Genomic DNA, 13,280 nt, shown 5'->3' on the forward strand with positions numbered 1-13,280 from the left:
CTTCTGAGGTAGGCGCAGTGGAGAGGGGCCCGGGCTTTGCCTGCGCCCTGGGTCGCAGGCCGACCCCCGGGGAGCTGGGGAAGGAGACGGTGCGCGGAGCGGGCGAGGGCGAGGGGCCTAGGGCCCGGCCGGGGCGGGGAGCGGGAGCGGCCCGTGCGGGCCTGGCGGGTCAGCAGCGGGCAGTGCAGGCCGCGCGGGGCGGGCGGGCGGCGAGCCGGCCCGGGCGCGGGAGCGGGAGGCCAGACATCCCGAGGCGCCTGCGGCTGGGGACCAGAGCCAGCGGGGACCTGCGGGCGGAAGGGCACGGGCTGCCGCGTGGAGGCCCGGCCGGCCGCCGGTCTAGGTGACCTTCCTCGGAGGCGCCCTCTGGCCCTCGATCCCGCCAGCGCGGGTCGGCAGGGGCCAGCCCGCACCTACGTTCGCCGGGCCGGGCTCACGGACCTGTGCAAGCCATACTGTCGCCTCGATCGTGGTCCCGCGGTCCGGCCTTGCACGCCCTGTCGGGTCCACGCCCGGAGACACTGGCCTCCAGCACTGTACGCGCGTGCCAGCGCCTTTCGGGAGGAACGGGAGGCTGACGGTCGAGTTAGGCCGCGGCGACCAGGGCCGGAGCTGGGACCTGGGTAGAAGGTTAGGCGTTGGAAAAGGAGGTCCCGCGGGGAGCCCAGTGGTCTCCTTGGCCTTAGGAGAAACTCCTGTCTAATTCGATGGCTCATTCATTCACCGAATGTAGTGGTGGATTCAGGAAACTGGTTCCTAGTCCTTCGGATTTGAGGCCGACAGCATTAGTGACTTGTCCAAGGTCACACAGTGGGGAAGAAACCAAACTTCAGTTTTTTCATCTGTAGAATGGAGCAATCATCCCTCTTCTTCATTGGGTTTTTGGGAAGAATGAGTTGATTAACTTCCAGTGTGCGGAACGGTGCCTGATATGGAGAAGGCCTTGGAGGAAACCTTGACACTTACCCTTGAGGCTTTTTGGTGGAATCTAGCCCAACCCCTGCAGACTGTTTTGTGCCACGTGGTGCTCTGGAAAGGGTTCAATAAAGGTAGCCCCTATTATTTTAAGCATTATTATTACACATTTGTGTGCCAGGCATTGAGTAACTTTCAGGATAATTCATCGAAAAGCCTTTAAGTTTACAGACAGCCAAGGTCAGGCTGGAGCAGGAAGTTGAATGTGGCTGCAGACTTGGGCTGAGCCTAAGCGTGTTCCACCTGAGGCCTGGAGCTGCCGAACCGCCTCCCCTCTCCGGGGAAATAGGGAAATGAGCTCCTCCTTTGCCTAAATATGCTGTTGGTAAGACCAGGGCACATTGCCCAGGGTCTGCCTTCTTTCCATCCCAGCTCTGAACTGAGTTCCTACAGGGTCAGACTTAAGCCTGATGCAGCTTTGTTTTCAGTGCTTGGAGTGGTGCCACTTGGCAGTAGTAGGTACTTGAGAAGGGTCTCTGGGGGTAAATGTACTCTTGTAGACCCACCCTTTTGACAGAAGCATAGTTTTTTTTACCATTCCAACGTGTGACTGGTAGTAGGTGCTCACTCAGTATCAATATTTGTGGGATTATTGAACGGTTATATATAGTGGCTGCAGGCCCAGCCCACAGTCTCTTGGTCATGGACATCCTCTTTGAGGGACACACATCTCATTCACTTCCAGAAGATAGCCTTGCCTAGCAGAGTCACAAATAATTAAGGAGCTACAGCAGTGTGTCCAGCCCTAGAGTTGTGAGAGGCAAAACTCTTTCCTAATTTGAAATAATTTCTTCGAACATGTTATCCTCCTGCGACTTTCCAAGTCCTTTGGGAAGCTTGTTGAACTGGCGTTTCTGGCTTGTAGGGGAGGGTGACATTGGTGAAGAGGATTCTCCTAAAGCCCGTGGGCCTGGTGCCTCTTCCCTCTCTGATGGTGAGTGGGTCAGAGGCTTCTGATGGAGTTGTCCTAAATAAAGTGCTTGACCCTGGGGTTGGAGGCTGTTCCCAGTTGATTACTTTATTTCTGCTATTCTGTAGGCATCGGCTGTTTGTAGATAAACAGAGGAGCTCAGGGGAGGACCGGGAGTGGGGAGTTGTCTGTGGATCTCTGGCCCCATTGGATGCTAGGCAGATGTGGACAACCACCTCCAAGCTGGTGGTCATGGGGGATATTCACCCCTACCTTTGCTGGTAAGATGCTTCCAAAGTCCACTTTGCTGTCAATGGGGATTTCTGAAGGAGTGACATCTTTGGTAAGAGAGGCACATGTGCCTGAGAGTCAGCCCAAGCCTGCAGGCAGCCCCTCAGGGTGCTCAGGGCAGCCTTGGGCTCCACTCTGGTCGCCCCTCAGTTGCACTTGGGCACAAGCTTCCATTTCACTGCCTGCTCTCCCAGGGCTGAGGCTGAGTGGGAATCTTAGCTCTTTACCTGGAACTATGCTGGAAAGAGTCCTGGGGAGCAGACTGAGCTCGTGCAACACAGCTCTGACGTGAGCCGCAGGGTCTAGTACAGGCCGAGTTACTTGCTCGTTCCTGTTTCTCTGCTGTAAGAGTGTGATGATGATCGTTTCAGCCATTCTTTACTGAGGGCCTGCTCAGCACCCTCCTGGCCGGTTGACACATGAACTATGATGTTGAATCCGCTGCCCTCCGAGCCCTGGGGGAGGAGTACTGTTGTTTCCATTTCGTGGGTCAGGAGGCTTGACACAGAGTGGTGAGATAACCGTCTCAAGGTTACACAGCTCAGTGGGAATGCGTTGGAATTCAGGGTCTGGGCTGGCCAGCCCCGAGTCCTGGTGCTTTCACTCTGCAGCTGCCGCTCCAAGGTGCCACTGAGCAGCTAATAGATTTGCTTGCCTTTTGAAAGGTGGACCTTGCTGTTCAGAGGGGAAGTGTTACTCTTTTACACACTGATCAGAGTGAGTGTGTACCTGAGTGGGTGTAGGCCAGCTGTCAGTGAGCAGCAGTCAGTGGAGTCACTCTGTTTATTGCAAGGGCAGTGGCTCAGGGTGTTTGCCAGGAGAAGGGTCAGTTTTTTCTTGGGATGAGGAGGGAGGCATTCTTCCAGGACCTGGCTGGACAGTATTCAGCTAAACAATGCCTCATTATGGTTGGGGAGGAGTCTGGACCCTGTGATTGAGGATGACCTTTTGGCAACCTGCCCAGCAGCTGTAATTATGATAGGAAACATATAAAATGACAATCTTAAATAAATACTACCTGTACCTGTTACGTGTTTTCTGGGTACCAACTACTGTGTTGTTGTTTAGTTGTTTCTGTACTAAGTTGCTGCTGTACGAAGTGCTTTATACCAGCAATCTCATTTAGTCCTTGAGAGGCTGCTGAGTCAAGTACTCTTACCCTGCACTGGAACTGAAGAGAAAGGAGATGCAGATAGGTTATGACCTGCCTAAGATCTAAGAATGAGAGAGTGGTGGTGGAGTAGAATTGGAACTCAGGTGTGCTGGACTCCCGAGTCTACCTGCCCAAGCACTGTCTGTTTTATCCCCACTGGGGCAAGCCAGGCAGCGAACCTCCTGCTCAGGCAGGAGCCCCAGGGGCTCCTGGGACCCAGACCTTGGCGTGCTGCCTGCCAGCCCAGGTCTCCTCCTCTTGATGGATGGGTGGGCAGGCAGGGTGTCCCTAAGTCAGCTACATTCTCTTGAGGCTTGTGGAAGGCTGTGCCGGTGGTGGCCCCACTTCCAGGGTGTTTTAAAATAGAAGCAACGCCTGGAAAGCCTGGCTGCCCTCTGTGAGACACTCTTGGAAGGTGGGGGGAGGAGGACAGCTGCACTGAGAGCGCAGACCTCCCCGAGCCCGGGCATTGCTTTGCCAGCATCCCGGAGATCCAGTCAAAGCCATTCTCCTGGGCTGCCTCTTCTGGTGAGAAAGTGAGGGGTAGGGGTGTAGCGAGGCTCCTGATGGTGTTGGCCTCACGTGTTGGTTTTCAGAGCAGCTCTTGCCTCCTTGTGGAGAAGTTTCTTTTCCTGGTCCCCAGAGTTTGGAGGAGTTGCGTTTGCTCTAATCCCTGGCTGGTCTGATGCTCCTCTTACAGGCTGGCCCAGTTCTGCCGTCACAGATTGCCTAGAATGGCGGTAGAAATAGCAGAGCTGCGACTTCTCTGGTGGTCTACTGGCTAAGACTCCGTGCTCCCAATGCAGGGCGCCCGGGTTCGATCACTGGTAAGGAAACTAGATCTCACATGCTGCAACTAAAGATCCCCCACGCCACAAGGAAGATCGAAGATCCTGAGTGCCACAACTAAGACCCAGAGCAGCCAAATAAATAAATATTAAAAAAAGGAAAAAGAAAGAGCAGAGCCAAAGGCTTTTGTACAAGTCTCCCTTCCTAAGGGGAACCAAAGATGGTGATGCTGATGGTGATGATTGTGTGTGGATTCAGGACCTGCGGGAATCAGATGTACAGTCCCATGGCGTATTTAAAGAAAGAATGATGAACGGATCATTTGCAAAGGTGTGGACAGAGTGTGGGGACCTGAGAGGGAGTGTGGGCCTCTGGGTCCTTTAGAACCAGGAGGGGGCCCTTTGGCAGGAGATGTGGCCTTGAGTAGGGGGAAGTCACTGCCCACCTGAGGCCCAACAGGGAGGGATGACGTTGGGGAGATGAATACCCCAACTTCACTCTCCCATCTTCTGCTGGTACTCCCTATTGGCTGAGCCTACCCCACAGCCGCATGATCAGTTCTTGGGGCACAGATTAGGATGGAGGAGGAAAGTGCATCTGGCGGGGCAAACAGAGAATATCAAGAATAGTGGCCTGTGGCCACACTACCATTTCACTACCATTTATCAAGTACTCACCGTGTGTCAGACAATTCTACGTGTTCTGTTTGCCTTACTCAATCCTTGCAACAATGGCAGCAGAAAGACTCTGTTAGCCCCATTTTAGAGATGAGCAAAATGAGACCCTAGGCGTACAAGTGGCTTGTCCAAAGTCACACAGCTGGAACCTCTGCCAGTCTCGTAGCCCCTTCCATTAGTCACTGTGCCCTGCTACCTGGATACGCAGATGAGTGGAGAAATTCCACGGCAGGTGGCTCTTGATGTTTAGATCCTAGTCCTCGTATACCCTTGTCATTGAAAATACCGTCTCTTGACTCACTGGGTGTTACCTGTGTTCAGAAGACTTGCTCTCAGCTGTTCCTGCCTGAGCCCTTTGGACCCGTGGCCACCCCGCTCTCTGTATCGGCCACTGCAGTGGTCATTGGCTCTCTGAGGGCATCAAGGCTCTGCTGCCTGGATCCTTCCAAGGGAGCTTCTGCGGAGAAAAGAGCATACTTCAAAGTGGGGGATTCTGGTGGGTGTGGTGCGGGGAGCCAGCCCACTCTTCTCCGTGGCATCTGAGGGCTGCCCTGTCTGTGTGAAAGCAGTGAAAGGCTGCTGTGGGGGGGAAAGGAGGCTTCTGAGTCAGTGCCTCAGGTGAGTCACACACACTGAAGTTAGGGAGCTCTGCCCTCCTCCTGCCTTCTGGGCAGGGTGGCCAAAGCTACAGCTGGTCACCTGAGGGTTGAATGTGCCCCCCACAGGCCTTACCTGTTAGCCCTGCCACCTCTGGATTTCAATCCGTTCCTGGAACCAGTATAGACACTAAGAGAGCTTTTCCTTCTGGTACTTCTGCTGCAGCAGCCTTTTGTAGTGTGACTTGTGGCATCGTGAATGCTGCGTGGCTTAATTTCAGACACATTTGTTAGGTTTTTAAATTTTCTGTTCCTAGCTTAGAAAAAAATTATCAAGTGCCCAGACAACTTAAGTGATTAAATAGAATCAAAAATGAAAATGCTATTTTCATCTCACTCCTTTCCTAAGCCCCTTTTTTTCTGTTCTAGAAGCAGCTCCGAGGTAGCTACAGTAAATTTTCCTTCAGTCACGTGGAATTATACATATTCTGTGACTTGCATTTTTCATTGACCTGTTAGGGGCTTTCTGTGCCACCATGTGGAAATCTCCCTCATTCTTTTTGATTACCACACGGTGTTCCTTAGTTTGCAAGCACTGTAATTTTTATTCATTTGTTTCTCTGTTGGTGGACATTTAGGTTGCTTCTGGGTACTGTGTTAAAAATAACCCTGCAGTGGGCATCCTCGCGAGCATTGGGTGCCCTGCAAGTGTGTTCCTAGCAGTAGAATTGCCACTGGAATTACTGCATGTCCACTTGGGCGCTGCCAGCAACGGGCCCCTCGGGGACTGGACTGTACTATACTCTCCTACTTGGCGAGAATGGGAGCGCGCGTTCTCACCAGCAGTAGATACTGTCGTTTATATTTCTGCTAATCTGTTGGTTGAGTGAGCTTCCCAAACACAGATGTGTCATCTCTATAATGTGGCTCCTTGAAGCCCTTTGAATAAAGCCCATGCTTGGTTCTGAGGTTAGCAATGGCAGTGCTGTCTTCTGAAGGCGCTTGGTTGGTCTCCTCAGCTTGAGTTCAGCATTCCTTAGGACATTGTGAGGATGGGGCATGTTAGTTGTGGGTCTCCCCAACATCCGTGGTGGGCTTGCTGGGTGGCTCAGCGGTGAAGAATCCACCTGCAAGGCAGGAAACACTGGTTCGATCCCTGGGTCAGGAAGATCTCCTGGAGCAGGACATGGCAACCCACTCCAGAATTCTTTAAAAAAAAAAAAATAATTTTTATTTATTTATATTTTGGCTGCACTGGCTCTTTGTTGCTGCATGGGCTTTCCTCTAGTTGCCATGAGAGGGGGCGGCCCTGTAGTGGGGGGGCACAGGCTTTTCCGTGCAGCGGCTTCTTGTTGTAGAGCACACACTCTGGGCGCGCAGGCTTCAGTAGTCATGGCACATGGGTTCAATAGCTGTGGTTCCTGAGCTCAAGAGCACAAGTTCAATAGTTGAGGCACACAAGCTTAGTTGCTCTATAGCATGTGGGATTTTCCCAGATCAGGGATCGAACCCATGTCTCCTGTGTCTCCTACATTGGCAGGTGGATTCTTTACCACTGAGCCACCTGGGAAGCCCCCACTCCAGTATTTTTGCCTGGAGAATCCCATGGATAGAAGAGCCTGGCGGGCTACAGTCCGTGGGGTTGCAAAGACTTAGACATGACTTGGGTCCACCCCTGGCAGCCACCCCCACCCACCAGAAAAGCCCAGCCGAGGTGATGGAGCCCATGTCGCCCCCTGCAGAGTCCCTCTGAGCACGCGCCTGCCCCCACCTGTGGCGGTGCTACAGCTTCCCCGTGGAGGGAGCTCCTGCCTCCTGGTTACATTGTTCACTTAGTCCCTGTTATCAGATACTGTTTCCTTTCTTTTCTGCTGTAAAAATACTTTGATGCTTGCTGCACATTTACTCATTAAACAGACATTTATGCTGAATACCTGCCATTTACTAGGCCTTGGCATGTTTGTACACATAGCCTTTTCCGTATTTTGGATAAATGTGCGCATGCTAGGCTCTGGGATGCTTTGAGTTCAGTGGTGTGATCTGGGGGTAGGTGTGCATTTTGTAGGGGTAGTGGGGCACTGGGAGCAGAGAAGCTGTCACTGTCATGTAGCTCATGAGTCCAGGAGGATATGTCCCCCCATGATGGAGGTTATATAACTGTTATGCAGACCATGCTGGGCGATATACCATCTCTCCCCTCTGAGCTTCCAGTATGGGCTGGCTTTTCATTCCTCAGCTGGAGTGGAGCTTGCATAATCTGTTCAAGGTCAGCCAAGGAGTGTTGGGTAGGTAGGCTGGCAGGCAGTGGAGGGGAACCAGCGATTCCTGTCTTCTGGTGTGACTTATTTGTCTTTCTCAAAGTCATCAGTGACTACAGGCAGGTCTGCTCAGCCTGACCTGGCCATTTCTTGCTTCCCACTTATCTTTGGGAACCAAGCTCCCAGGCTTTGCCTTGAAGCCATCACCCAGGTAGAGACCTGGGGTCTTGCCTTCCCCTTCTGATTTCCATCTGTCCAAGGCTGGCTGCCTGCCCATGTCAGAATATCCTGTTTTATGCTCAGTCTCTGGAAGCTGAGCCTCTTATAACAGTCTGTGTTTCACGTGTACAACCATATATTCCTACTTCTGTATCCACTGCGGTGTGCTCACCACCAAGAATTTAGTTCCTATCTGTCACCATATAGTTGATCCTTCACCCTCACCCCCCGCGCCCACCCACCATCCTTTTCCCTTCTGGTAACCACTGCCCTGTGTTTGTTTGGGTTCATTTATTTTTGTCTCTTTTTTTTGCACTCCACATATGAGTGAAATCATAGGGGATTCAAAGAGGATATGTCCCTCCAAGATGGAGGTTACATAAAAGTCTTCTCCATCTGACTTATTTAATTTAGCATGATACCCTCAAGGTCCATCCATGTTGTCATAAATGGCCAGATTTCATCTTTTTTTTTTCCCAATGACTGAGTAGTATTATGTCACGTGCGTGTGGATGCACACACAGACACATACATACACACACGTGCCACATCTTCAGTATCCATTCAGTTGCTGATGGGCTTGTAGGCTGTTTCCATTTCTTGGCTGTTGTAAGTAGTGCAGCGACGAGGATAGGAGTGCATATGTCTTAACGGATTAGTGTTTTTGTATCCTTTGGATAAATACTGGAAGTAGAATTGCTGGATCATGTGATATTTCTAAGAATCTCCATACTGTTTTCCGCAGTGGCTGCGCCAGTTTACACCCTCACCAGCAGCACTTGATGGTTCCCTTTTCTGAAGACACTTGGACGGATGCTGCAGAGACGAATGGGGAGTGGTCTGGAGCCGATCCAGGCGGCGGGAGGGGCCAGGACCAGGGTTCAGCCGGCGAGTCAGTGCAGGCAGGCTGTTAAGTGAGAAAGCAGGACGCTGAGTTCCCTCCCCATCTAGTCCTGGCCTGAGAAAGCATGGGTGGCAATCATTATTTCTACAGTGAGATTGTTTTTGAAGCAGGTGCTGAGGACTGTGTTGGGTGCTGTTTGCCGCTGTAAGAAGGCTGAGCTCAAACAGGCGGAACTGCTTCAGTCCTGTCAGATAAGTGCAGCAAGAGACAAGAGGTAGGCAGAGAGGAAGACTGCAGAAAGAGCAGAAGCGGGAGCTACAGCCACATAGTTGTAGGGAGCCTTTGGTGACGAGGGCGTCAGGGTCATGCCCTCCTTGGCGGTGTTGCCTCAGGCTGAGGAGCGGGTTTGGCTCCACTCAGCCCGTGGCTCCTGTGCACCCTCCCTGCCAGCTGCTGCGCTGGGGACGCAAGGAGAGCCTGGTCTTATGAGCGCTCGCTCCGCCATCCCACCTCTCTTGTCCTGGATGGTAATCTCCTTAGTGGCCACTTTAGGGTGATTTTTGCTGTGGGTGGAGTGTGTTTTGACAGGTGGCTTTGCTTTTCAGTTTTGGGGATTAGGGATAAGCAAGGGCATTTGGGGAGCATTAAATGATGAGTGTTCTGCCTCTTTCCTGAGGGATGGACCGGTCCAGATGTGAAAGCTGCGTGTGCCTGGTGAGGTGGGTCCTGGAGCCAGGGGAGGGTACTTGGGAAGGCCCTGACCCCTGAGGTACCGGGGGTCTTAGCTGACCTGGAGATGTTGGTATGGACTGTTCTGTCTGTCACCTGGCTGGGGCTGAGTTTGTGGCCCAGGTGGGAAGGGGACAGCACTGAAGAGGGGTCCTGTGTCCACTGATAACTGTCAGTGCTGGTGTGTGTGCAGAACGTTTGGGGCCCTTTGCCGAGACATTCTGCATGTTTCCTTGGGGCTCTGTTACCTCAGCCTTCAATCCCTGGTTGTTTCCTTCTCCTGGGAGGGGCCCAGGCCCATCTGTGGGCTAAAGCAGGGAGGGCCTGGTGGTTGGTTTCCTGGTCTGTCCCTGGGGGGTGGGGTGTGCCTACGGGGTTCGTTTGGGGTGAAAGGGGAACGGGTTGGGAGAGGGGAGTCTGCAGACTTGGGAAAAAACCAGTCGAAGCCGCCTAAAATGGGTCTTCCCCCATGTTCTTTGTGCCCTGATCCTAATGTGGACTGAGTTGCCTTTGGTTCCAGCCTGATCATGTGCGAGAAATAACAACAGCAACAAAAATAGGATCACGTAAACAGCTTACTGGGCTGCTCCTCTCTGCTCTGATACAAAAGGGAGCTGGGACAGAGCTAGCAAAACCTCTGAAAAAAAGTAAACTAGGACTTGGACCACAGTTTTAGCATTTAAATTGTGGAGGCTTACAGGTTTGTTTGTTTTTAAACATTATGCTCATTGGTTCTGTGTGCTCCCTGCAGAGTCTTTGAAGTTAAGGCTTTGGTCAGGCTGAACTTGCACTTGTGATCCTGCTCCCCTGGGGTCACTTGGACCACTTTTCATTGGTTTCCCACTGAACCAGGAACATGCCCTGTGGATGTTTATTTATGTGGGTACATTTGTATGTGACTTTACATGGGTGGATGCAGCTCCAGTTTGGTAATTTAGGTGTCCTGTATGTAAAATAGATACATCTTTGGGTTACTTGAAGTTTTGGGCAGTTGAGGCTAACAATTTTGGAGATGAAGAAGATGCAGAAGATAATGCTTTCTCCCGTTCCCCTCTCCTCCTGGGTGGAGCACGGGGTGTGTGCCATCCAGATTAGAGTCTTAATTCTGGGTACATAACGTGTCAATGCGGAGGCTCCCAGCAACACAGCCTGGTCCTTAGGGTGAGGACTATTTGAAGTTCTTGCCTTCCTTGAACACTGAGGTGTTTAATAAATGCTTGTTGACTGACATAGTGATATACATCAATCCCAAGTAGTACTTTGATAGTTTTAAAAATAAAGTCACATTGGCACTAAGTAGATGTTTGTTCGAATTAAATTTGGGAGGGATGTGTTTGCATTTCCTTCCATGGGAAAAAGTTGCCTAGTTAGGTAGGTAGGTTTTACTCTTTCCTCTGTGAGGAATATGATACTCTAAAAGTGGGTTCCCATAAAATACAAATGTTTTATGAAATGTTGAGTCCATTCTGACACATAGTAGGTACTCCATAAATGTTTGTTGAATGAATGAAATCAGAATTGTCTGGAAAATATGATACTCTGAAAAGCCCTGATTTCTATTCAGTGTATTTAATGTCCTAGCAGTCAATATTTTGTAAGGAGATAATGTCTTATTGGCAAGAGTCCTGCAGTTCAGTAAAGTAGCTGGCTCATGGGAGTGTGTCTTTGACAATCAATTCATTTAGCAAATACTGACTGACTCCTGCCATATTCTGGGCCTGTGCTTAATCCTGGGAATACCTAGGAGAAGAGGTCTCCAAGGTCAGACTGGTCTGCTGTCAGTAAAAACCTACTGGGTGTTTCCACTTCTGGCCGCACAAGAAGCAGGAGACGGCACACACCTGGGGGAAAAAGGTACCTGGAAGTCAGTGCTGATGATTTTTATTGGTGGAAAATGAATATCTGTAATTTCCAGGGTGTTTATTATGGTGATTCTTTTATTATAGCAGAAGATGGCTGTGCCTCCCACGTATGCTGATCTTGGCAAATCTGCCAGGGATGTCTTCACCAAGGGCTATGGTGAGTGTTGCATGGAGTGGCCTTTCAGCTCAGAGACTGGGTTTGCTTGTTTGGTATTCTACCCGTCACAGTTTGAGAGAGCTGGGTCAGTCAGCTCTTAGAACCTTCATGTCAGGGAAAAAGGATAAGCCTTCTGTGGCTAGTCACGCAGTTTTGGTCGTGCACCCAGTCCAGGTAGGCTAGCGAATTGCTCAGACAAGTGGACCTTCCTGTTTCCTCTCCCAGGCGGGAGCAGGTCTGGGTGCCGCTGCGGTGGACTGCAGCTTCTAAATTTAGCCTGTCCTTAGGCTGGTGCTCACGCTGTCACACACCTTTTTCTCAGACTCCTCTGGGACTGCAGGTGGGGCTGTGCCTGTTCTATCTGCCACTGTTCCGTGGCAACCAGGCTCCATGGCAACCAAGCTCCACCCACAGAGGCAGGCAGCAGTGGAGACTGGTACCCTCTACACTCATGGCATTTTTAAGATTTCCTAAGGGAGGCAGAGATGCTGCTCTTGAGTTATTTAATCTATTAACAGTGACCATGTTCTTTCTTTAGGATTTGGCTTAATAAAACTTGATCTGAAAACAAAATCTGAGAATGGACTGGTAAGTTGTCTGGCCCACATGGAGTATGGATACTTATTGTAGCTCAGTAAATAATAAATAACTTCCATCTGAGTGGCAAACAAAGGAACTTTTCTGATTGTGGCAACTTGTGGTTGTCACATTTATTGCATCTTCTGTGGAATGGGTGGTCCAGGGGAACCAAGCTACTAGGTCCCCAATTCAGCATCTATTACTACTCATAGGAATATGAGGCAGGCCTCTGATTTATTTTTCCTTATGTATCTTATTTCAAAATTGACCTGTGTTCCATACCACATGATTATTAAAAGAAAAAAATTAGTAGTTTCTTTTAGATTGTGCGTGTGGTGATTGTCGGCAGGAAGAAGTTTTGGGTAGAATTACTGCGATGTCCGCTTTAGCTCAAAGCTTTTTCTCTGTGTGAGCCTGGAGACAGGCTGGAAGGAGGACAGGATGCCTTCCTGTCCAGACTGAAGACTTGCAGGGGAGGAAGGAAGCTGTCTCCTGATATAGAATTCTCTGTAAGATTCCTTTAGTTAGCGGATTCCATCTTTAAATAGTTGTTTAGTTGCAAAGTCGTGTCCAACTCTGCGACCCCATGGACTGTAGCCCACCAGGCTCCTCTGTCCTTGGGATTTCCTAGGCAAGAATACCAGAATAGGTTGCTATTTCCTTCTCCAGGGAATCTTTCCAATCCAAGGATAGAATTCGCATCTCCTATATTGGCAGGCGGATTCTTTACCACTGAGCCACCAGGGAAGCCTTTTTGACACTTTAAATATCTAATTGAATTATAGATGGAGCTTTGGCACCCACACATTCAGGGTCTCACCTCTTGCATAAAGGAAAGTGCAGTCCATTTAGGGGTGGAGTGATGCAGAATGAAGTGCTGGCATGCAGGCTGTGACTGTCTTCTTTAAAGGAATTTACGAGCTCAGGTTCAGCCAACACCGAGACCACCAAAGTGACGGGCAGCCTGGAAACCAAGTACAGATGGACTGAATATGGTCTGACGTTTACAGAGAAATGGAATACTGACAACACGCTGGGCACGGAGATTACTGTGGAAGATCAGGTAATGCTCACCTGTGGAAAAACGCAGTTTTATCAAGTGACATCTGCTGGCCTGTCTTGTGACTAAACCTGTTGGTGAATTTCTTTTCTGTTCAGCTTGCACGTGGGCTGAAGCTGACCTTCGATTCATCCTTCTCACCAAACACTGGGTAAGAATTTCATGTTTTCTCCTTAAGGAC

General features: G+C 50.6%; 1 protein-coding gene across 2 annotated transcripts in view; it reads left to right on the plus strand.

Moving 5' to 3' along the window:
• Window positions 1-13,280, plus strand: part of VDAC1 (voltage-dependent anion channel 1) — a 31,643-nt gene that overhangs the window by 6,001 nt on the left and 12,362 nt on the right. The window contains exons 1-5 of one of the 2 annotated variants that reach the window (XM_010844521.1): window positions 11,191-11,295; window positions 11,388-11,460; window positions 11,999-12,048; window positions 12,950-13,102; window positions 13,198-13,250. In XM_010844521.1, coding sequence (XP_010842823.1) covers window positions 11,394-11,460; window positions 11,999-12,048; window positions 12,950-13,102; window positions 13,198-13,250 — 323 coding nt within the window. In that variant the 5' untranslated portion in view covers window positions 11,191-11,295; window positions 11,388-11,393. Of the gene's footprint in view, window positions 1-11,190; window positions 11,296-11,387; window positions 11,461-11,998; window positions 12,049-12,949; window positions 13,103-13,197; window positions 13,251-13,280 lie in introns of those variants that run through there. The other variant, XM_010844520.1, reaches the window with a different exon arrangement.

This window comes from Bison bison, unplaced genomic scaffold (genome assembly GCF_000754665.1).
Source record: "Bison bison bison isolate TAMUID 2011002044 unplaced genomic scaffold, Bison_UMD1.0 scf7180017864203, whole genome shotgun sequence".
Taxonomy (NCBI): Eukaryota; Metazoa; Chordata; class Mammalia; order Artiodactyla; family Bovidae; genus Bison; species Bison bison.